Source organism: Artemia sp. Qi Xiang Cuo, chromosome 8, assembly GCF_049724085.1.
Source record: "Artemia sp. Qi Xiang Cuo chromosome 8, ASM4972408v1, whole genome shotgun sequence".
In the NCBI taxonomy this organism is placed as follows: domain Eukaryota; kingdom Metazoa; phylum Arthropoda; class Branchiopoda; order Anostraca; family Artemiidae; genus Artemia; species Artemia sp. Qi Xiang Cuo.
In genome coordinates this window covers 67,850,700-67,874,942 of record NC_142801.1, presented here as the reverse complement: position 1 = coordinate 67,874,942, position 24,243 = coordinate 67,850,700, and the positions used below count along the sequence as shown (strand labels likewise).

Genomic DNA, 24,243 nt, shown 5'->3' with positions numbered 1-24,243 from the left:
AACACTTCCAATTTAAAGCAAAACATCCTATCGTAAAATTCATCTAATAACGGACTTGAAGCAAAAAAGAGATTCGCATTGGATGCGTGAGCTAATTGCCTATAGGCAGTTAGGTTACCTCTGCATCGCTTTTGTCAACGTAGCATTAATCAGCTATGCATGGGGAGAATGTGACGTAAATCATGAAAGTAAGGTAAAAGATTTTCCTGGGGTTCTGACCATATCTGATATTACGGAATGAAAGAAGAACTAAAGATAAATAGCATTTTAAGCCTCAAAACAAGCATAAAATGCAACACTGTTCTGTTAAGTAAAATAGAAACATGCAGTTGTTTCTTGAATGCAAAATTTTATATACAAAAATTCAAACATATTTTACCCCTCGGTTTGTTTTTTGAATTCCCCAATCTAAATTCATCAACGATTATCGCTAAAAAAAATTCTAATAAGTAAATGACTTAATTGTTGGTGCCAATTTTCAACAAGATTTTGGAAACCCAATAGCTAGCTAAATGGTTATTATCACATTTTTAAAGGAAGGTGGAAACAGGGTTTTATTTCACAAAGTTGATAGACAATAGATATCATTTTGACACTTTTTTTTTACCTCACTATCCAGACTAGAAGAAGAAAATCGGATATTTATGAAACGAATAAGGCTGTTATCTGGCTCATAAAATGACTTTGGCGCTATCTTTTTCAGCAATTTTGAAATAGGCTTAAAATATTTTGATGTTTAACAACAGCAGCGATATTTTTGGGGACGTGTTTCTTAATTAATCTAAGTAGAATAAGCTTATATCTAATCAAAATGAGAGGAGATAGCTTCTTCCATCAAGAAAAATTCTAGTAAGACGTCTATTTTATATCGAACTCCACATAGATCTACCATAGGCTACTGACCCTTAGTCAATAGCCTAGATATTTTTGCCATTTTCATTCACTTTTTTTATTATGGTGATACCCCAGTAGCCTAGTTGGCCTTAGTGATGCCAAATGTGGTACAATTGTACCATTTTGGTACATTTCACCTCTACTGGTACAATTTAGCATAATCCCATAAAATATGGTACATTTTACAAAATTATGGTACAATGTGGTACAATTCAGTATTTTGTACTTATGTCTGTAGGCTATTCTTTGATGTGCAAATATTTTATTTTACCCTGATCTGTTCAGCATAGTCAAGATAAGGGACAGACAAGCAGTCACCTATTTTCCTTTTTTTGTAAACAGACACTTCACTTTCAGTGGCCAAAGGTTGACAAAAACATCTTTCTGTAAAGCCTATCAACATCAAGTCTTACTGATTGAAAATGAAGCTATAATTACACTTGGATTTGTGATGGTTGGGAATCTAGTGGAATAAAAACAAACACCAACCACCCAAGGTGAATCTCCTCAGTTTGAAAATTTTTATTAAGGAAAAAGGAGCCTGCTGAGAGAAATTAAAAGTAAGAATAAATTTAAAATAAGGTCAATCTAGGGTAAAGTTCTATGAAATCATATTATTGAGTTAGGACTAAAGTGAATACACCATTTGATGCCTTTTTTTATGCTGATTATGAATATAATAAGCATTTCTATCGGAAATAAATTTCAGCCCCTCCCTTCCTATATCGGCTATACCTAACCGACCCCTGACTGGACCTCTATAGGGGGGGGGGCTGAAATTCATTTCCAATGGAAATACTTATATTAATAATAAGCATAAAAAAAGGCACCGAATTGTGTATTAAATTTATTCATAAATCAAAAATATGATTTCCTAGAACTTTACCCAATCTACCTCAACTACATATATATATATATATATATATATATATATATATATATATATATATATATATATATATATATATATATATATATATATATATATATATATATATATATATATATATGTACATTGCCTATATTGTAGCACTCCTTTGTTATAGGCTACCTACTCTTTTATATACTGCTAGTTTGGTTAATGCTAATGAAATAAAATAGGATGAATATATGTTAGTTTACAGACAAATTTGGGCTATATATTTGCACATTAGGGGGGGGGGGCAAAGCATAGCATATATTAAATTTGTAACCTAACTTAGGTTCCCCCCCCCCCCCTACAACCCCAAAAACAACACTTTAAATATCTTGAAGCAATTAAAACCTTGCTATACATTGTATTTCTCTACTGTGGTGTCTTGAATAGTCCTGTAAAAATGGGTTTTTTTTTATGTCTACTGTTTGACATAGCCTATATAAAAGAGTAGGTATAACAAAGGAATACCTATATTGTTATATATCACATAAAATATTGTGCAAAGAAACAAGTCACAAAAAAATGCCAGACAGGTGTACTGCAAGAGACCACTATAGAGAAATTCAATGCAAAGCATGGCTTTCATTGTGTTTATAATATTTAAACTGTTGTTTTTTTGGGGTTTAGGGGGGGGAGGTACTTAGGCTAGGGTAGGTTACGTATTTAATATATGCTATGCTTTACCCCCCCCCCCCCCCCTAATGTGCAAATATATAGCCCAAATTTCTTTATAGACTATTATACATTCATCCTATTTTATTTCATATATATATATATATATATATATATATATATATATATATATATATATATATATATATATATATATATATATATATATATATATATATAATAGAAGCCTAAAATTGGGAATATTGAGAAGAAAACATGTTAAGGAATGGTTATCACTTCATAATATGCAAAAAACTTGTAGTTACCAAACTTTGAAAGCAGTGAAAGTTATCTTTTTTTGAGAATTGCATAAAATGATTCATTTTACTTGTATAAAACTTAAAACAAACAGAAATTATTACGTATGTAAAAGGGGTTACCCCCTTCTCAACACCTTGCTATTTACACTCAAGTTTTTTAGTAATCTTAAAAACGTGTCTTAGCCTATTGTTCTAATTAAACAGCCCTTGTCTTTCGGGAGTCATTCTTAAAGAATTGGAACAAAATTCAAACTTTATTGTAAAGAGTGAGGTGTTGAGGGGGGGGGTAACCCCCTTTATATACGTAATAATTTCTGTCTTTTTAAGTTTTGATATTACTCCTTACTTTCAGTTGAAAAGACTTTTTTGTTATTTCTGATTGTTTTTAAATAATGCCAGGAAATCTGGCCCCACCTTCATGGAGAAACCCACTTCCCATGGAAATATCCTCTAGACAATTCAATCCCAGTGAAAATTTACCCTGGACAATTACTCTTAACCACTCTACACATAAAATTGAGACAGAAAAGAGAAAGCAGGACATAAAAAAAAACTTTGTATAAGAATTCTGGCACATTCCCCCAGTGGATTATATCCCCTGAAAATTTCACTCCCTGGAAACTTTCCTCTCCATAGAAAATTTACCCTTGGAAAACCTCCCAACAGAAAATATGTCCCCCCCCCCCCCCCCCAAAAATGTATGCATACATCTCAATAACAAACACTATACCAAACAATGGGCAAATTTATAACCTAAAGACCTATCCCCTGGGGCTGTGGGGGGGGGGGGGTCATGTTATACCCGAACGGATGTTTATTGGGCCTTTTAACTATGATGAACAAAATGCCTATCTCAAAATTTTGATCAGACGATTTTGGGAAAAAGGTGCATGGGAGGGGCCTAGCTGCCCTCTAATTTTTGGTCACTTAAAAAAGGCACTAGAACTTTTCATTTGAATTAGCCCTTTCTCAATATTCTAGGACCACTGTTTTGATACAATCACCCCTGCAAGAAAAAAATAATAAACATGCATCTGTGATCTTACTTCTGGCAAAAAATACAAAATTTCACATCTTTGCAGATAGAAGCTTGAAACCTTAACAATGGGGTTCTCTGATACGCTGAATCTGAGGGTGTGATTTTCATTAAGATCACTTGACTTTTAGGGGGCGTTTCTCCCTTTTTTCAAAAATCAGGAAAACTTTTTCTTGCTTCTAACCTTTGATGGGTAAAACTAAACTTATTGAAATTTATATATTTGAAATCAGCATAAGAAGGCAATTTTTGTGAAATGTCTGTGGTATAGAAATCCCGTTTCTTAGATATTCGGTTGCTTTTGAGAATGCTATTGTAATTAAAAAATTGCTATTGTAATTAAAAAACAATTTTATCCCCTGACCAGTGAAGTTCTCCTTTGGTACCTGTATTTGTGAAATTTCTGAATTTTGAAGACCAGCATTGATGACAAAAAGATAATGTGAGGTTTTTATTGAAGCCCGTTGGCTAAATCATAAAAAACTCATATTTAAAAACTCTTTTCAAGAGGATCAGAAAATTTTCAAAATTTAACCTCAAAATGTCTCCAGGATATGGAAAGTCCAGGAGACTTTCCTCCCCATTTGATTCTGTGATCTCCGATTGCCTTTCCTGTGCTCCTTAAGACAAAGTTCATCAAAATAATCCATATAAAGGGGGACAGAACACAACCCAGCTATTATATACAAAACCAGCTGCCAACCTCATTTCCTACCTTAACTGCAGCAGTGTTATTCTTGTACATAGCACTAATCACTTTTATGTATTTATCTGGTATACCATACAAGCATAAGACCTTTACTAAAGCTCTTCTGTCAACAGAATTGAACACTTGCTCATAATCTATAAAACTGAGGACCAAAGGTGTTTGAAAACTCAGGCACTTCTCAATTATTGGCCTAATAGTGAAAATTTGGTTGACACATCCTCTACCTTTTCTATAACTCCATTGTTCTTCTCTTAAAACTTTGTCTATGGCATCTCTCAGTTTCAAAAGTATCATATTACCAAGTAATTCACTACCTACAGAGAAAAGACTAATGCCTCAATAATTACCACACTCACTTTTATCACCTTTCTTATAAAGTGGCTTAATTAAGGTTTTCCTAAAATCGTTAGGTACTTCTAACGACTGGAAAAGGGTACAGAAAATCTGCAACTGTAAGTGCTGCCATGGCTTCTGACTCAGATAGTGATGTTTAATGTTGTGTTTTTAATCTTTTCGAATGTTTAGCTTTTGTAATATAGATTAGTTGGAACCTCAGATAACTCAAAGTTTACAAAGCCAGTTCCAGTTTAAAAATAAAAGATTATTTAAGGTAATTTAAAAAATAGTGAAGGACATGGCTTCTATTGTGCCATTTGTGGGGATATATCAAACTTAACCTTACAAAGTGAGTGGAGTATCTTTTAAAGGCATTTTGGAGAAAAATATTGTTTCAACATTAAAATCTCCAGTACATGTTACACCAGACCATAACCCCCAAAGTCATTTCTTTAATCAGTCTCAAAGAATTTTTTTCTGGTATTGTTTGTAGGCGGTAGCTTATATTAGGGAGGGCTACAGGAACAATCCTCCCTTCTATCAAGATCTTCATAAAAGGGAAAAGGGGAATTTTATGCAAACTATTAAATGGAAAATCAGGTCTCAGCAACTGCTTTTCAGCAATATGCTTTAAGAATACAAGGTTAAAATGCAATTTTAGCCCATGATTTGTATTAAAATTGTCATTGGGATCAATTTCAAGCTGTGCTATAAATGGTCATAAATGGCCAAAACGACTTTTGTTGGCCTGTAGTAAAATGTTTCTGTAATAATATATGTTGCTCCGAACAATTTCACACAGTCAGGAGTGATGTACTATATTAGAAGAGAAAGAAAAACAAAGAAATGGAGAGAGAAAGTGAATGAAAATGTCTTGTGTAAAATTTTCATAGATAGTACTTTACGTCACCAATAGTGCTTTATGATCACCAGCGCCAAAAAAAATTTTGGATATGGTACAATTTTTTTTGTCTTTGTTACATTTTTCATGCAATTTGTGGTACATTTTGTTTTGAGGTGTTGGTAACACTGGTTGGCCTTTTTAACAGCTAAAGTGTTGTAAAATCTTGATTATATCACTCAAAAATTGGATTGGCATGCCTCTGAATGTGTTAAAATGTTCCAAACAAGTAGTCTATGTGATTAGGCAAGCAAGAATAGGCTATTTTATTCATAGCCCACACAGCACACAATTTTAAATATGGGGATATTCTACAGCAGAGCATGACTTTGGCCACCCATTAAAATCTTGTGTCTAATAGGGTTAATCTTTGACAGGATCTTAAATTTAGAGCAACATATCCCAATCATTGACAAATTTGGTAAAATTCTGCTTTAGCTACTTTTGGTTATCTTGGAAAGGGGTTAGGTTAGTAAAATGAATTTTTCAAGGATAGGTCTATAGGCTAAAGTATATCCCAGGAAGGTATTTTGAAGTACCTACCTCCACTCATTCTCCCTGTATAGGATCCTGAAATTTGCTATTTGCTATTATTTTCTCTTGTTTGTCAGAGATTAACCCAGCTTGTAGCCCTTTCTGTCTTTAACAGCTCATAGAACTAGGCTATTTAATTTTATTATCTTCTCTTGTTTGTAAGAGATCAACCCAGCTTGTAGCCCTTTCTGTCTTTAACAGCTCATAGCACTAATATAATTTTATTTCAGCTACTATTTCACCATTTCAAAATTATAATTACCTGTATTATAATATACTTTATTGTTCTGATAACAAGAGATTGAAATCAGACAGATGCGCTTTTAAACTGGGAAATACCACTATACACAAAACAAAATCATATCACTTCTCAATTATTAGCCCAAGAGTGATAATTTGGTTGACACATCCTCTACCTTTTCTAAAACTGCACTGCTCTTCTCTTAAAAGTTTGTCTACGGCATCTCTCAGTCTAAAAAGTATCATATTACTAAGTAATTTGCTACCTACATAGACCAGACTAATGCCTCGATAAATACCACACTCACTTTTATCACCTTTCTTATAAAGTGGCCTAATTAAGCTTTTCTGAAATCGTTAGGTACTTCCCCTTTTTCAAAAATTATATTCATAATCTTCAGTAACTTATTTCTAAACTCAGAGCCACCATATGTAAGAAACTCATTTACCACCTTATCAGCACCTGTAGCCTTATTATTCTTTAATCCTTTTAGTACTGTTGCTAATTTCTCCTCACAAAACAAATCTTCCTTCACATCCAAGGTATCACAAACTTTTTCATTTTCCTCCATATCTTTTCCTACAACTCTATCTTGGTTAAGCAAATTCACAAAATGTTTGGCCCATCTCTCTTTAGTTTTTTTCCTTATTGCTAATTGCAACCCCAATCCTAATACCCCAATAACCTAATTTTCATGAAAAATGTTATCTGAATCCTTTAGTTTTAAGTTATTGTAGATTAGGTTTATATGAATATCTCTAGTATCTCTATTTAAACCAAGGTCTCTATTTATGGATTGTTTTTGTTTCAACTTTCTTCATAAAAGAATGTGGGAGGCCATTTGCTTCAAATATTAATGTTGCCTTGTAACAAAGAAATAAACGATCTGGATTTTAAATGATGTGGAGGGCCAAAGCAGAATTAATATCCTAATTTTTTCACAGGTTTAAATTTTCACATCCCAGAGAAATCTTGTGTTCATGCTGTCATTCCACAGGAGCCGACAATTACCTTCCACTGTATTGAGAATTCCCCCTCCCCACATAAATCCCCCATTTCTCCCTGGTTAAATCCGGATCTTCATTAGAAGGGACAGTGAATTTTCTACTCTCCTGTTGAAGTCAGAGGCAATCATATAGCATTGCCTATAGTAAAGACCCACAAGGGTTCAAAATATTAATATTTGTTCATTTATTATTTTTTTCAGGGGGTTTTCATGTGAAGGGATGGTTGAATAAATTTTGGAGGAGGCTCAATGAATTGGGAATCTAAAGCTCCATTGTCCTTTTCTAAGATTTAGCCTGCTTTTCAACCAATTCCTATAAAATGTGTTGTTATTAACTATAGTGTCTATAAGAAATTATTGTTCTAGTTTAACAGCCCTTGTGTTGTAGCAGTTGTTATTAAACAGTCTTCAGATAAATACAGAATTAGTTCTAAGGGGGAGACAAGGGATGGTTGGAGGTAGGAATTAATAAATAATCCTCAGGGCCATATCCTGACTTTTGTTGGGGAGAGGGGGGCTTTGGAGCAGGCGCAGTCATCAGAATCTGAAGGAGAGCAGCCAGATTTGCCAGCAGATCCTGTTGAAGACAGTCTTAATGACTGAATGTTCTGCTATTATGATCCAGTACTTAGTTAATCAAAGTCATCAAAGAGTTACAAACCACTTTTTTACTTGTATTTGGTGCTTTTATAAATAAATTTTAAATAACATGCATATAATATGAGAAATGTAGCTGAATATGCAAGACTGTTTAAATGTTCAAGGTTGTTAGGATAAAATTTTTGAGGTTTTAAATATAGAAAGAAAATTGCTAATATGATTTTTTTTTTTACAAAATTATCCAAAATCAGGCACTGTCCAAGTGCTGAGGTATTACCCTAGGCACAAGATTACTACAGGGATAAACTAAACTATTAATTATATTGATGAAGAAAAAAAAACTTTAGATGAAGGGGCATTGCCCTTTTTAAGCCCAGTAAATCAGAATCATCAAAATATTTCATAAAAATCTGAAAGTGATGCTTAAAAAGAAAAGTTCAGCTGGTCTTGTAGCTACAGGGCATCTCTAAAATACCAGTTTTACCCTAGATTTCCTACGGAGTACCATATTTTACTATTTTACTTACCAAGTTTTATTTTTTGGTAATTTTACAACACTAAGTGGAAATGAAGCTTTCTTTGCCAGGCAACAGGGACATTGTAATGAGACTACAGGCCCCCCCCCCCCCAATTGGTGGACCCAGGTATATGTGCAGGAATTTAGGGGGGAGGGATTCCAAAACCTCGGGAAATATATGAAAAATATTGTAACTTAAGGAACTCAGTGAATTAGATATGATAACAGTCTGGGGACAAATCTTGTTTATTTTTTTTCTTCTTTCTGAAGTTATTAGTGTTAGCTGATGTTTCTTTCCATTTAGATATGCATTAAGCTGGCCTATCAAGCTCTGCTCTCAATTGGCTTGGGTTGTAATTACGTTTTATTAATAAATTTTTCATGTTCAAGTCTGTTATAGATTAATCTTTTATTCTGCTTTTCCAGGACTTATCATTTTGAATTTATTATTCCATTGATTTTTCCCAGAATTTCAACCATTTTATACCTAACTTAAAAAAAAAAATTCTTCACAGGGTCTGCATTTTGACTTACTGACTTATGTCCCATCTGTCCTTGAAGGTCGTTTTGGGGCCTCTTCTTTAAGCAGTTCATTGATATGCCTCCTGCAGGTCCTTCTTTTGTCGGCCAGGTGGAGGAGTTGTGGCAGGGTGTAGGGTGAGAAGTTTTCTTTCCATCTCTTCCGAGGGCGACCTCTGGGGCGAGAACTATGTACTCGTCCATCGAAGGTCATCTTTGGGAGACGAGTGCAAGCCATGCGTTGGGTATGTCCAAGCCATTTGAGTTGTTGTAGTTTTATTTTGTCCAGTATTGTAAATTTGACTTTCAGATTATGGAGAAGCTTGGAGTTGGAGATTCTGTCGTGGTAGGTGATACCAGCGATGCGTTGTAGGGATGTGGTTTCAAAGGCAGCTAGGTGGCGTTGATTGTCTGTTTTAAGCGTCCAGGATTTACAGGCATAGATGGCGATCGGAATAATGAGGGAGCAGAAGAGTCATTATGAGAGTTGTTGTTAAGTTCTTATTCCTCAAGATGGGCATCAGATCTTTAAAACTGGAGTTTGCAAGTGTCAGGCGTCTCTTGATATCTTTGAGCTGGTTGTTATCAGAAGTAAGTAAGCTCCCAAGGTAGGTGAAGCCTTCCACCCCCTCAATGGTATCTTCACCAAGCTGAAAGCTGAGATTTACCTGTGAATCGAACTTGCATGAGCAGCGCATGACTTTCGTTTTTGAGGTGTTGATGGCCATCCCGAAGAGGTTGGTGGACGAGTGAACGCTGTTAGCCTGAGATTGTCGATCTTGAAGGGACTCGGCTATTAGGTCTATGTCATCAACATATGCTAGTTTTTCTATCACCACTCCTCCTACAAGGGCGCCGGGTGGGTTGTCTGTGAGTGAAAGGGCTGCAGATACGAAGAGATTGAACAGCTCTGGTAATATTAGGCAACCTTGAAGTACTCCGGTAGAGGTTTTGAAGCTCTTGATAAGTCCTTCTCCAGTCATGACGCGGCTTCTGAACTTCTTATACATGTCTTTGATTAGCGAGATCAGGTTGGATGGGATGCCAAAGTGAAGAAGGATGTGCCATAGACCTTCTCTCCATATCCGATCAAAAGCTTGTTTAAAGTCTATGAAAAGTTGATTGATATTGCGGCCAAGTTTGCTATACTTTTCCATGATCTGCCGAACAATGAATATCTGATTAATTGTTGATCTATTAGGTCGGAAGCCGGCTTGGTATTCCGGAATGACCATCGAGGAAATGGCTCGTATACGCCGGAGCATGACTCTTGTGAGGATTTATGCTGCGTGGCTGGTAAGACTTATTGGGTGGTAGTTGTCGCAGACAGCTTTAGAGCCTTTCTTATGCAGGGGGATTATCGTGGCTTCACACCAGGGTGAGGGGAAGTGACATTTTCTCAAGCAGCTGTGGCAATTTTGTGGTAAAGGTCAAGGAGTGGCTTGCAGTTTACTTCTGAAGTCTCTGATAGCTGCTTCTTTTTCAAAGTGAAGAGGGGGAGGTCTGTATTTTACAGGTACTGAACTCCTGATTTGATGTCTTTGCCTCGGAGTACAATGCATGCTTGGGGGCGAATCATCTGACACTTCCCTTGTTTTACCCCCTGATTTCTCCAGGTATCCATTTAGAGCTGTGTCAACTCTGACTGAGCTTACAGAGTCGCACTATTGACCCTCCTTACAAACCAGCAACACCAGTGTCTCTGAAAAAAAAAATGAAACTTGAATTAACCCAAAAGTATCTATACTAATTATGTTAAAACATTTCTTTGTTGATAAGAGTTTTGTTGCTAAAGTAGTTAGTTCACAAAGGGAATAGGATCAATGTGATTTAGACTGCTATTCTAGTTGGCATTTTGTATCAAGCAATGCTTCAAGGTGTACTGTTTTACACAATGAATGTCTTAACTGTAACAATTTTACTGTTAATACATAATGAGGTTATAATATTCTATCTAATTATTCAGTTTGGAACTTGGTATAACCTTTGATACTTGGCTAAAGTTTGGAAAAAATACATCTCGGGCTTTAAAAGCTGCAAGTTCTCTTCTCCACACTATCAGTAATTGCTCATATAAATTCAGTCTTTGAGAATTGGCCCTTTATGATTGCTTGGGTCATTTCATCACTGAATATAGCATTTCTGTATAGTGTGCATGAATAGATCCAAAAAATCCGAAGGTGTCCCACCAAAATGGTTGCATATCTCTCTTGGCTTATTCTGAGCATAAACAATGTTTGATTGTTCATTTAAAGTGGCATTCATTTAAGTTTTCTTGGAGTAAAAACCACTTTATCAACACATTCTCAATAAAAGGAATTAGTGGAGTAAAAATACAGTTTGACCTTGGGGAAATTGCAAGAGAATTTTTTCCTACACCAAAATGTTCAGAAAAACCAGCTGAATTACTTCAGAAAAAAAATCCACCAAAGTCCCTCTTACACAAGTGACCCAAATTTGCCCTTGAAGGGGGAAAATGACGGGGGATTGATTTTTGTGTTTATAAATTTTTTGAGTTTAAATAGTTGTTTCCTATCAAGCATGACAAATCCGAACACAACGTCAGAAATCCAGTTTTCTGTATCAGGGTATCAATTTTCACCTTCATGGAATGGGGGGACGGATGGGTGAAGTGTGCAGATCATTATTTGACGGATTTCTGCAACTACAGCATCATTTCATGTTAAATAAAGTAGTGTATTATTATTATTATTATTTATTTATTTGAAAACTCGTCATACAAAAAAGGAAAAACTGAGCAATAACCGAAAAAAAAAGAAGAAATACACACAAACTTAGCAGTTATACATGGGGTTTTTAGTGACGAACGCTGGAGCTAAGATATCACCTAACACGACCTTATCACAACTATTAGTAGGTCAGTATCATTCTAAATCAAAGGAGTTGACAAAGTTTCAGCACAACTGACTGTAGTTTGTACAACTAAGACATCAGTGACATCCTGAGCCTGTACAACTTTGCATCCTGAGTTCGCCAACTTCTCAGTAAGTAAGTCAATGAAGCATTATTTATTTTTTAGGCTTCTCAAAAGTTCCTCCTTACTTTTGACAATCATTTTAGGAAAGAATTCAGTCATTGGACGCAACAAAACTTTGGTTCTGTTCAGCTGTGTGCAATCTTTTGTTGTTGGTGTGTCAGTGTAAGAGTAAAAGACTACCATTACCTGGCCAAAATGTCTTTTGACATAACCTACATAAGATTCTGCTACCTTAGGGTATGTGAACCAAACAGTCCATGGTATTTTGTGTACTAGCCAGCCACCTTCCAAAACTCTGGAAGGTTGGAACTGTCACTGGACCACCGAGCCCCTAGATTTTCATCAGTGCATTTGCTAGAGAGGCTTTGTCAGTTGTCCTTATCACGTCGAACGAACTAAAGAGCGATGGTGGAAAAGTACAGTGCTCAAACAGCAGAACCTTTTTCAATTCAGAACCACTGGTACTAACCACTGAGGCTTGACGTTAAAAGATTAGAGCTGGTTTGACCATTTCTCTCATGCTATCTATCACCACAGATGACTTCTCAGTCATAGTTACAGCTTTATCCATTCTTATGAAAACTTGTTTGTTAATTTCTTTTGCTTTCATGTCCTTCAGAATCTTTTCTTCCACAGATTTTACATCGTTTACTTTAAAAGATGATTAGTGTGGACACCACTAATCATGTTCAACAGCTGTGAGTCCTGCCTGAAGAGTTCTAGGGGCTCAATGTATTGAACTGTCTTCTATATCCACCAGATTTCTAACTCTTCACGATGATATTGCTTCTGTGTGGTTTTCAATAGTCAGCTCTTCAAGGCCAGTCAGGATCTGCAAAAGTCCGTTCACGAGAACCAAAGTAGGCATAGCAGGTGTCCAAATTGTCTGCTACAATTCAGCCATGCCTCTACCTCTCGTCAGACTGCCACTCGTTTTCATACCTTTCATCAACATTTGTGTGGTCACCAGATCAAGAGAAAGTGCTGTCCAGTAGTTGTTAGTCCTCTGAATGAATAGGTATTCCTGTAACATTCTGCAATGCTCTGGGTTATCTTTCCTCAACTGAAAAGTTGTTAAGCTCTCAGGGTTTTTTTTTCTCAAGATTCCAAGTAGGTTCAGATACTGAAACCAAAGACAGGTAGTTTTTGACTTGGATAATCTTTCTTTTACACTATGAATTATTTTACATTTAAGCTTTGCTGCTTCTGACACCTGCGCTTCATCAATGGTACCTCCTCCAAGGAGCAACTCGTACGCCTGTTTTGCCTTTACAAGGGGTTCTGGTAACATGTAATTGCCATCAAATACTCTGCTATTCAGTTCTGATGATAAAAGGTTCGCATAAAGGGCTACCTCCATCAGACCATGACCTTGCACAGCATAAGAGACAGCTTCGCCTTGTAACATACTTCGCCCAGTGTTAGGTGCATATACTTGACTTATGATTTCCAAAAGTCCCGAGTCAGCCATAAGATAAAAAAAACAACTGAAACAACTAATTTGTTGAAGCCACTTGCCATGGCTTGGCTAATGGGCTCAGGTGCACAAAGCTAGTTTCTTTAAAAAAAAAAAAACAGTAAGCCAGTCTTTTGATATACTGTTTTGTTGTGTCCAAGATGGTGGGACTTCAATTTCATTTGCAAAAGTATATTAAAAGGGCAGCTTTTTTGACATCATTTGAAGCAAGACAGTGATTCATTCTTGGTGCAGTGACAAGATAGTCGCACAGGTTCCTTTATTGTTTGTTAGAAAAGACCTGCTAAATAGTGCTCTATACAGTTCTCTGCTTTTGTGATTGCTGCATCAATGTTTGCTTCAGGTGTATCTTCATTACAGTTTAAGCCATTTTTTGCTTTTTTCAGATATTTGTAAAGGGAGCTTTTTTTATTTTGAAGCGCGCTGCAGCTGCTCTGATTGACATCCTCCTTTCTAAAAGTGCTCAGACTGCTTCTCTTAGATTTTCCTGTTGTGGTCCGCAGTCCCCATCCGTCTTTCGTGTAAAACAGTTATATCCAAAGAAATAAAAAAAGAAGAACAGAGAACAAGAAGAAGAAGAGAACATAAGAGAAGATTGAACATGCTGCTGAAATCCACAAGCTATATTTTGCCCCTTATTTTATTTAGTAGACATTGTCTTGGTAAAATTGAAAGTGGCCAAATTGGCATTTTTCACAATCAGTCTATTTACTTACTGAATATGGAAACTAATTCATGAATTGAGATTTAATATTAAAATCATTTAAAATTTTAGACTCATGGTCGTAAACAAAGAAATAAAACAATCATCTACTCTTGCCCATGCAGGATAGATTCAGACACCATCTAGTTCAACTCGAAAAAAAGGTGTCTGGATTAATCCCCTCCCCCTCACAATGTGACAGAGAAGCCAGTCTGTATTAAGAGCATTAAAGAGAAAGTAGATAGTGCAACTTTACAAGATTCTGGATTGACAAGAATTCAGAGAAACAAGAGTTCAGCCCCAGCCTCCCCTAGCTGTTGTTGATGTTGCTGAAATTTTATGCCAAAGAATTTCATTCAGTGTAACAATTATATTAGTATTTGTGTCTGCTTTCTTTCTTTTTTTTGTGATTATTTAGATGGAATCTTGTTAATTTCTTTCCTTTTTTGCAAGAAGCTCTGATGATAATTGTCCTTTGGTCCCGAGGACTTGAAGGTTGATAGGCAAAGTAATAAGGAATTTCTTTGAAGAAAAGGAACAAATTGGATACTTCTTTTATTTATCTTAAACCTCTGGCCCAAGATTTATGTTCTTAACATAATGTCACACTCTTTGTGTGACATTTCTGGTGTTTTTTTTTTGTGTTTTTTATAACAATTTTGTGAATAATTCTACCATCTTCAATTATGTGCCAAATTTTTTTTGTGATGTAGCCTTCTGTACTAAACAAAGATTTTTTCCATTGGTAAGTATCATACACCAGTATTTTCCTTGAAAAGGAGAATTTTTTCTAAATTTTGGAGAAGAATTGGGATATCAGATGTATGCTCTCGAAAATCCAGATTTGGAAGTCCTGGGTTACAAAAATTATCCTCTAGATCCCTGGTTGTTAAGACGTGGATCTTATTTACTATGCCTATTTGCAGATGAGGTTCTAGATGTATTGATCTCCAATATGCCTTCATATTTACTTTGCAAAGTTGTCATTTTTCTCTTTAAAAAACATGTTTTTGCTTTCAGTTATGAAGACGCTGAAAGGACATTTCAAGAACATTTGGCTGGTACATATAAGCCGAAACCTACAGCTGTAGTTGAAACATTGTCAGGTGCCTTGCCTTCAAATACATTGAAGCAGCTTGAATCTGCTGTTGCTCTTAGCAATAAAGTTGAAACTTTAAGCAATGAAAACAAGGAGCTGAAAAAACTTGTTGATGGGCTACAAGGTCTTTTACTTGGTCTTCGACAAAGAATAGAAACCTTGGAAGGAAAGACAACAGGTGCTAAACCAACACAAGCACCACCAGCAGTACCTCCTCAAAAGGAAGAAGAAGATGATGATGTAGATTTATTTGGATCTGATGAAGAAAGTGAAGAGGCTGAGAAAGTTAAGGCTGAAAGAATTGCTGCTTATCAGGCAAAAAAGGTTAGCTCTCAGATAAAAATCTAAAGTATTTCAGGCTTAATAGTAGATGTTTGACAGGACAAGTTAATTTAATAAAGACCACAGCTTTCTTATTTTTAATTCAAAAGAAATGAAATGTACAGTAACAGGCAAAACTTGTGAAAATGTGTCTTTGTGAAAAAATGAATAAGACAGTGAAAAATTAAACTATGTGTTAATTAAAATTTTACCCAATATGTTTTCATTTTAACTTGGATTGAGTAAAATCTATATTTGGAGCTGTTTTTCAAGTAAGGACCCCAATTGTCCTTATCTTTTAACTGTAATTTTACCTTTAGAACACAAGTTACCACATTTGTTTAGCAAGCTTTGCAAAGCTTACTGCGTTTGACTTACTTGACTTAAAGGCTCCTGTTGGTGGTCCAGCGTAGAGAGAGATGAAACTCTTTGCCTCCATTCCGAACTGTCCTGCACAAGCAGGACTACTTCTTGGAGATCAGTACCGATCATGGAGAAGTACTGGGTAAGGCCGTCCCTCTATCTGAACCGGGGTCTTCCAGGGGGCGCTTCCAGCCATGTTGAGGGAGATTCTTCTTCTTCTATTTCCCAGCAGGCGGGCTTTTCAGTTGATACTATTTAACCCTTTTCCTTTTGCTTCACTCTGTGGGCTACAGAGCTACTGGCTTGGTTGTCTCTTATTTATTAGATATTCTCATATATCTTTCAGTAGATCTTTCGACTCAAGGAGTTCAAATATAAGATGATAGATATCGATTTCTGTGCTCTGTGTGCAGGTATAGTCGGCTAGGCTCTTGGCTGATAGTGAGATTTTGTGGTGTTTGAAGCACTTTAACAGTTTACAATGCAAAGTATGCTGTGCAGACGTCAGCATATTACATTCACATAGGCCGTGGTCAATTGTTTCATTATTCATAATGCAATACCTGCAAAGAGGGGACAGGGGAACTGAACCACTTGAATTAGGAAACTGATTTGAGAATGCAAGAAAGTCTAGTCCATATGTTCCAGAACAAATCCTGTGATAAATTTTAGAAAAGTACTTATTGGGAAGGGGGGAAAGAGTAGGATTATTCTTATTAAACTAATACCTGATAGTCCCCATCGGTAGACATCTCTAATGGGAATTGGTCTCCCACTTAGCTGGTCAATATTTATAGCATTTTTGTTATTTCATCGATCTGATGGTTACCACTTATACCACTGTGGCTACGAATATACTGAAAATAAGTTCTTATACCACTTGGAGCAAGATTATCTATAATACTAAGACAATGATAAGTGTCAATATCCAGCTTATACTGAGGAGCTGAAGACAGTAACTCAAGGCTTGATAAAGAGTCAGAATAAACTATAATATTATTTGAATTAGCAATCAAGGGTTTATTTTCCATAAGGTGTTCTAATGCCATGATTATGACATTTAACTCTGCAGACATTATAGATACACTATTATTCAATCTCTCACCCATTACGGTGATTAGGTCAGTAAGGAAGGCACCACTTGCTACCTTCTCATTCATTTTGGGCCCATCAACAAACATTTGGGAATAGTTCTTATAAGTGATTGTATTAAGTTCACCAAATTTTTCCTGGAGAAAAGTAATAGGGGTTAAATCTTTAGTCCACTTTGAGAAATCAGTATTTATTATGGGGATTGCCCAATTCCATGGAGGTAATTGGGGGAAAGTAGGTGCAACAGACTTTGCGGGTACAGGGAACTTCTTCTGAATATTGGCATACTCTCTGCAATGCCTCTATACATGGTTGGATTTCTTAACCAATTATGAAGGGGGTGTGAGCTATTTGATTCAATTTTTGTAAGATGTTTTATTAAAAGAAAGCTACATCTCTCCCTTATTGTTATTAATTCGCTCTCCATAAGCAGGAACTTGGTGCTTGTGGGTTTCCTGAGACGTATTATATCGTTTTGTATTGTTTCAATTTTTTGCATCTGGGTCTTTGCACATGCGCCATAGACGATGAGCCCATAGTCAATATGGTGTCTTATATGTGATTTATAAAACTGGAGTAAGGTTTTCTCCTTACATCGCCAGGTTGTGGAAAAAAATCTTTTTAGTATAATTGTTTTTCTAAAGCATTTTTTTATTGTGTTTGAAATGTGGAGGTGGAAATTAAGTTTTTGGTCAAGCATGAGACCTAGGTAGATAATATGATTATCTTCTGGAATAGTTGTTCCATTTAGAGTTAGTTTTGCATTAACATGATTTCGCTTTCGGTGAAATTGGATTATTTTTGACTTGGAAGGTGCAATGGGTAAATCTGAATGTTGAGAGAATTTTTCAAATTGGAAGAGTGACTTTTGCAGCTTTGACTGTGCAATCTCAAAGGTGTTGCCAGATGACCATAGTACCAGATCATCAGCATATTGTAGATTCGTATGGGGGAGGTTCATGTCCCAGAGATATAGGACAAAGAGGAGGCAGCTGAGGACTGCTCCCTGAGGAAGGCCTTTGGTTATTGTCTTTTGGGGTGAAGAGGCTGAACCTACACAAACGATGAAACTTCGCAATTCTATGAAAGATTTTATAAAAGATACTAGCTTGGGGGGGTAGTCCAAGGTTTGCAAATTTAATTAAAAGGATTTGGTGGTTCACATTGTCATATGCCTCTTCAAAATCTAGGAAAGCTGCAACTAGGATGTTATTTTTTTAGAATGATTCATTTATTACATTTGTTGAGAATATGAAAGCATCTGTTGAGGAATGGTGTTTCCTGAAGCCAGTTTGAGTGTGAGGGATTATATTATTTTTTTCAACAAACCAGATGAGTCGGTAATATATTATTTTCTCCATTATTTTCCCGATCACAGGAGTAACGATTATGAATCCTTTAAAATCAGGGTTACTTTTGGGTTTATTTTTCTATAGGACTGGTAGGAGGGATGAATATTTTCAGATATTGTGAAGTATACGTGAAACCTAAGAATGATTAAAACAATTTAGAATTTGCTGTTTTTATGAAGAGGTGAGATTATTTATCCATGTAGGGTGTATATTGTCATAGCTGCCGCTAGTCTTGGTCCTAATATGATGTATTTCATTATTCATTTCCTGGATTGAAAATGGCCTGGTTATATACTCGGATCCTGGGCGAGGTTGGGTAACTTGGGTTCATAGGAATTGGGGGCATTTTGCTACAATTATTTGATGTTAGCTTATTAATAAAAAGAGTGGCAAATAGCTTAGCTTTTTCATTATCATTGTCATAATGGGTATTATTATGTATAAGCTCATACAGGAGTTGGTTGGGGGAAGTCTTTTTCCCACAGATGTGGCTTATGACTTTATGTATAATTGGCTCATGTGTTTCTCTGGAGAGATTATTTGCAAAATTATTCCAGTAGTTATATTTAGCATTTATTATGGTCCTTTTTAGATTACATTCTGCTTGTAATTTTTTTTAATATGTAGTAGGTGATGGTTTTTTTTAAGAATGTTCTCCTAGCTGTCTTTTTTGTTCTCCATTTATTTTGGCACTCATTTGTCCACCATGCTTTGGGAATATGTTTAGGGAAGGTTTTCCTGTGTGTTGTCCTGGGGATAGCATGATGAGCTGTATTTATTAGTAAAGATGCCAAAACTTCAGCACGTGTGTCAGCTGTTGCGTTTGAAATGCATGAATTTTGGGTGAAACTTGTAATATCATCGTGTAGCTTATTTTGGAACATAGGCCAATTTGCTTTAGTGTTGATATATTGGAGGTATGTGATAGGGTTTCAGCAGGTTCATTTAGGGAGCAAACTATGGCAAAGTGGTCAGTACATAGACTATCAATTTTATTTATATAATTTTTATTCAAAACATTTAAAGACACAATTTGTAGGTCAATTGTAGAGAAACTGCCACTTTTGGGGTTTAAATTTGTTTTCAGGTTTGAAGGGGTTGCAACAGCTAATTCATTTTTTTTTTAAATCATACGCTCAATGATCTTACCAGCTTTATTTGCTGGTTTACCCCCCCCCCCCCCCCCCACAAAAGCCTGTGGGAATTAAAGTCTCCACAAATAATGATATTTTTCAGCATATTAGAATTATTTATATAGCTGAAGAAATCCATGGCATCTGTAGTTTGGCCATTAGGGTTATAAAAGCTTATTATGTAAGTTTTTGTATTATTCAGCCAAACACTGATGCCAATTGCATCAACATCATTTACAAAATCTGGAAAGTTGATGCTACAGAATTTTATATTATTTTTAACTATTAAAGCTACTCCGCCTCCTTTTCTCTCTGATGATCTATCCTTTTTCAGGATAGTGTATCCCAGAGACTTAATTTGTTGATTTTGGGTTAAATGAGTTTTCTGGAGGCAAGCAATGTTGATGGAATTATTATTAATAAAAGATATTAATTCATTTAACTTATTTTCTGTAAGTGATCTTACGTTCCACTGGAGTATTGATATGTGTTGTGTTGTTGATTTATTTTTCATGACTGTGTATCAATGTTCAGCTTTGTTAATAGTAAGGCGAGATCTTTTTTTGCTTGAATGAGCATATGATTAGGGATGTAGATTTTTGCCAATTCAGGAGTGATTTTTGTTTTCTGTTGTTGTTGTATATTCATGACCTGAACTGCATTGCAGTTTAGAATGAATGAGCATATGCTTGGGGTTTGTATTTTTGGTTGTGCATCCAATTTGTTAGCTAAGGGACTAATTCCTGGTAGTGTTTCTGATTTGTTTCTCCTTGGGAGGGGGTATCAGGCCAACCTAATCTCAATAGGGAAGGAGGCTTGCTGGCTTGGTGTTTGTTTTTGATAGCGATGTGAGCTAGGGGGCTTAATGGATGGTGTTTTGTAAGGGGTAATTGATGCATTGGGAGTGTTTGACTTGGGGGTTTTATTTGATTTCAATATAGGTTTTTATTTGGTGTGATTGGGCAGCATATGCTTCCATAGCTGCAAAAGGGTATGGAATGGCCTTCTCTGTTGCTATTTGGAGTGTTAGTGCTCTTTTCTTATATGTAGGGCATTGAGATTTATTGGTGGATTCATGTGGGCCTTTGCAATTGTTACATGTAGGCTGAGTGTTGTTGCTTGTTGTCAACTCTTTAGGATGGGAGCCTTTACAATTACTACAGGCTAGGAGAATTCAATTGCATTTGTTTGTTGTGTGTCTCAGTTTGAGACACTTCTGACACTGGATAGGTTTTGGCTTGTTTTCCTTGTGCCGTTTGATTTGCCCAAATAGGAACAACTTTTCTGGGGTATTAATTTTTTCCTTCAGTGTAAATAGGAAATATCTACTTGTTTCTAATCCATTAGAGTTGGGTTTACCCAGTTGAGTGACATCTTGTACAGGGATTGTGTTACCAGCCTATCTGAGAGCCCTTCTTTTAACTCCTGAATTGGTATTTCTAGGGGAACATTATATGCTACTATTTTTATTGGGGATTGTTTTGGGTTCTATTTAGAAGAGTTAAATGGGGTATTCAGAAGAAATTTTAGATTAAGTATTATATCTGCTGATTTCTGATCTTGGACAGCTATTAGCAAAGATCCATCACGGTGAATGTTAAGAGAAAACATTGATTTTAAGATTTTGAAAATTGCAACCCTTATTGTAGTAATCTGTGTTATTTCAAAGGGGGTATTAGGAGAAATTTTGAGGTAAATGCCTAAGTTTTGGGAAGGAGAAACTTGGACAAGGGGAGGGAAAATACTTTTGATTGGGGATGTTTTTTTCCTCTTTTTTTAGCTCCTAGAAAGGACCTCTTGAAATCCATTATCATCTATGGTGACATAAGCTCCAACACCGATCATTGTCCTATTCTCAGAATTTGAGTTTTCATGTGAGATTTGTGATAGAGAGCTTGACCAGCCAAGATGGAGCAAAAACGGATCAATTTCATTAGTATTTAGGGTGGGATCCGGAGGGGTTTTTTTTTGGGGGGGGGGGAGTTCTTAGCATTGCCTATTGGAATAAGCTTTAAGCTAAAAAGGAAAAGATAATATTATGATACAAGACCGTCTGCACTCTACTGTGGGGAAAACTGCACCATCCACAAAAGAAAACACCACAGTTTGGCCCTGAGGAGGATTTTGAGCACGATTGGTTCAGTACAACTACTGATAAATCGAGACAATAATTCACAAGAAATTTATTTTTAAATTTCTTAAAGTGTTGCTGTTGTGTTTGCTTATTTATATCAAAATTGAAAAGTATGCTGGCGGGTGCTTTTTCTGGCATGCGCTTTAAGTGGCCAAACCACCGTAGAGTTCTTATGGCGAGCTGACGAGAGTTGAGGGTCTGATCCGTTAGTAGGCCTGTTTTTTCACTCATCAATGTGCTTAGATCTTACATTTTTTGTCAGAAAACGCTTAAAAGTGAAATCTTTGGGCAAAGATCTTACATCTTTGGTCGCTTTTGTGCAAACGTCTTTCATCATTCTGCTCTGATCAGCGGTATGAGAACAATGATGAGTAGCTCATCACTGTTCAATATGACAGAAAAGTGGCAGTCATCACAGTTTTTGATAACATCTGTGATTTGTAAGATCTTGGAACAAAGAAGAGATAAAAATCATTAGTCTTAGGAGAAAGATCCACGATCTGAATGCTTAAAAAAACAGGCCAATTATCAGCAGTCGGGTGTTTGAGACGAAGTCGTACCACTTGATCCCTTCGATTCGTCTTAGGAAGTTTGTTTCGGCCACATCTATGGCATCACGAACAGAAGCAGCTGCCGGCCAAGTTTCAGCATCGTAGAGAAGGAATTGCATTACGGTCGTGTTGTAGATCCGCATTTTTGTTTTTCGGCTAATGTTGGGCTTTGACCACAAGGAACGGCATAATCGAGCCATAATAGACGCAGCTTTCGCGATGCGCGACTAGATTTCCAATTCAATTGAGCCGTTATCCGAGACGACAGATCCAAGGTAAGTAAAAGGCTTGACAACTTCGATAGTGTGCCCTAATACGTTGAATAATGGTGAGTTGGCGGAAGTTCCTGCTGGACATTTACGGTAAAACAAGATTGTGGCGTTGCTCACAAGACTCTTAGAACGCTACTCATTGTAAAAGTTAGCTAGCAGCATACTTATTCGAAATAAGATGTACCGAAATCTGGTTAGTGTCGACATTCACCAGTGAATGTCGAAATTCCTTTTTCTCTGCTCTAATTCAATTAGGTTTGTTAGTTTTCTTTTTCAGTCTTATACAAGCTATGATGGTAAGAGTTTGGTTAGGTTAAATTTGGTTATAAATATCAGAAATGTGTTAAAACCCAATTCAAAAGGAGACATTCCTTTTACTCTGTTCTAATTCAGTTAGGTTTATGAGTCATCTCTTTCTCATATATATATATATATATATATATATTACCTTAAATATATATATTACCTTGGCTTAAAGACTTAAGCCAAAGTCTTTCTAGTTTTCCATATTAAATCTACCCAAAAAATCTAGTAATTATTTTAAGTTGACTGTTTTAAAATTTATCTTAAAAACGAAAGAACTAATGTGTCTAGTCAATGGAGTTATAGAGTAAAAATGACTGCGATTCTGGCTAGATTCACTTGCTTGTATTCCTTCACATTTTTGTGTCACTGCTTAAATTTGTAAAAATTTTAATATACTTGAGAGAGATAGAGAGAGAGAGAAACACATGTCTTTTTTTACTTGTCTATGATTTCTTTGGCAAGTATTTTTCTTGAATTCATTGAAACTGGTTTTAAGTAGCACCTTCTACTAGGGAAGATAGGGGGGAAGTGTAAGTTGTATCCCAATCTTTCATAGAAATATTCTAAAATTGAACTTATGAGCTTTTGAAAATTGTGCTTTCATTAACTTATGTAAACAAACGTTCAATTATGGGCAAGCCCTTGAATTTGGTACTAAACCACGATTCTTTTTAATGCATTTCATGTACGCTCCACAATTTTTGTTTTTGTAAGTAATAGTTTGTTGTTGTTTTTTTAGTCACATAAGCCGACAGTCATTGCCAAATCATCTATCCTTCTTGATATTAAGCCCTGGGATGATGAAACCGATATGGGAGCTATGGAGAAACAGGTGCGCTCCATTTCTATGGATGGTCTTGTTTGGGGAGCTTCAAAATTGGTACCTGTAGCCTTTGGTGTGAAGAAACTACAAATTAGCTGTGTTGTTGAGGATGATAAAGTTTCTGTTGATGAACTTGTTGAGAAGATCGAGGCGTTTGAGGATTATGTACAGAGTGTTGATATTGCCGCCTTCAACAAGATCTAAACTGATACATTCCTTTCTTGTGCCTTAATTTCATTAATAAATGTGAAAATGGCTCTATTTGTTTATTTTCCTCAAATAATCTATTTCTTGCAATTATTGTGTTCTCTAAGGTCAAGACAAAAAGAGCTCAATAGAGTTTCAGTAGTGGTTTTGAGCTAGGGCTTTTCAAGGATGATACTCCTAATTTCCCCACAGCCCCTCCCCCGCCTTGAATGGGGCCGTAAGTGGTACCGGCTGTAGTTCTACCAATGACTTGTTTCTGCCCGGGGCGTAG

At 36.0% G+C, this 24,243-nt stretch overlaps 1 protein-coding gene across 1 annotated transcript; it reads left to right on the top strand.

Moving 5' to 3' along the window:
• Positions 1-702: 702 nt before the first annotated feature.
• On the top strand, positions 703-24,026 carry LOC148949736 (elongation factor 1-delta). The gene is made up of 3 exons (XM_089093702.1): positions 703-849; positions 15,340-15,742; positions 23,682-24,026. The coding sequence occupies exons 1-3, from the start codon at positions 812-814 to the stop codon at positions 23,967-23,969; spliced, it is 729 nt and encodes a 242-aa protein (XP_088949828.1). The 5' UTR covers positions 703-811; the 3' UTR covers positions 23,970-24,026.
• Positions 24,027-24,243: the final 217 nt, after the last annotated feature.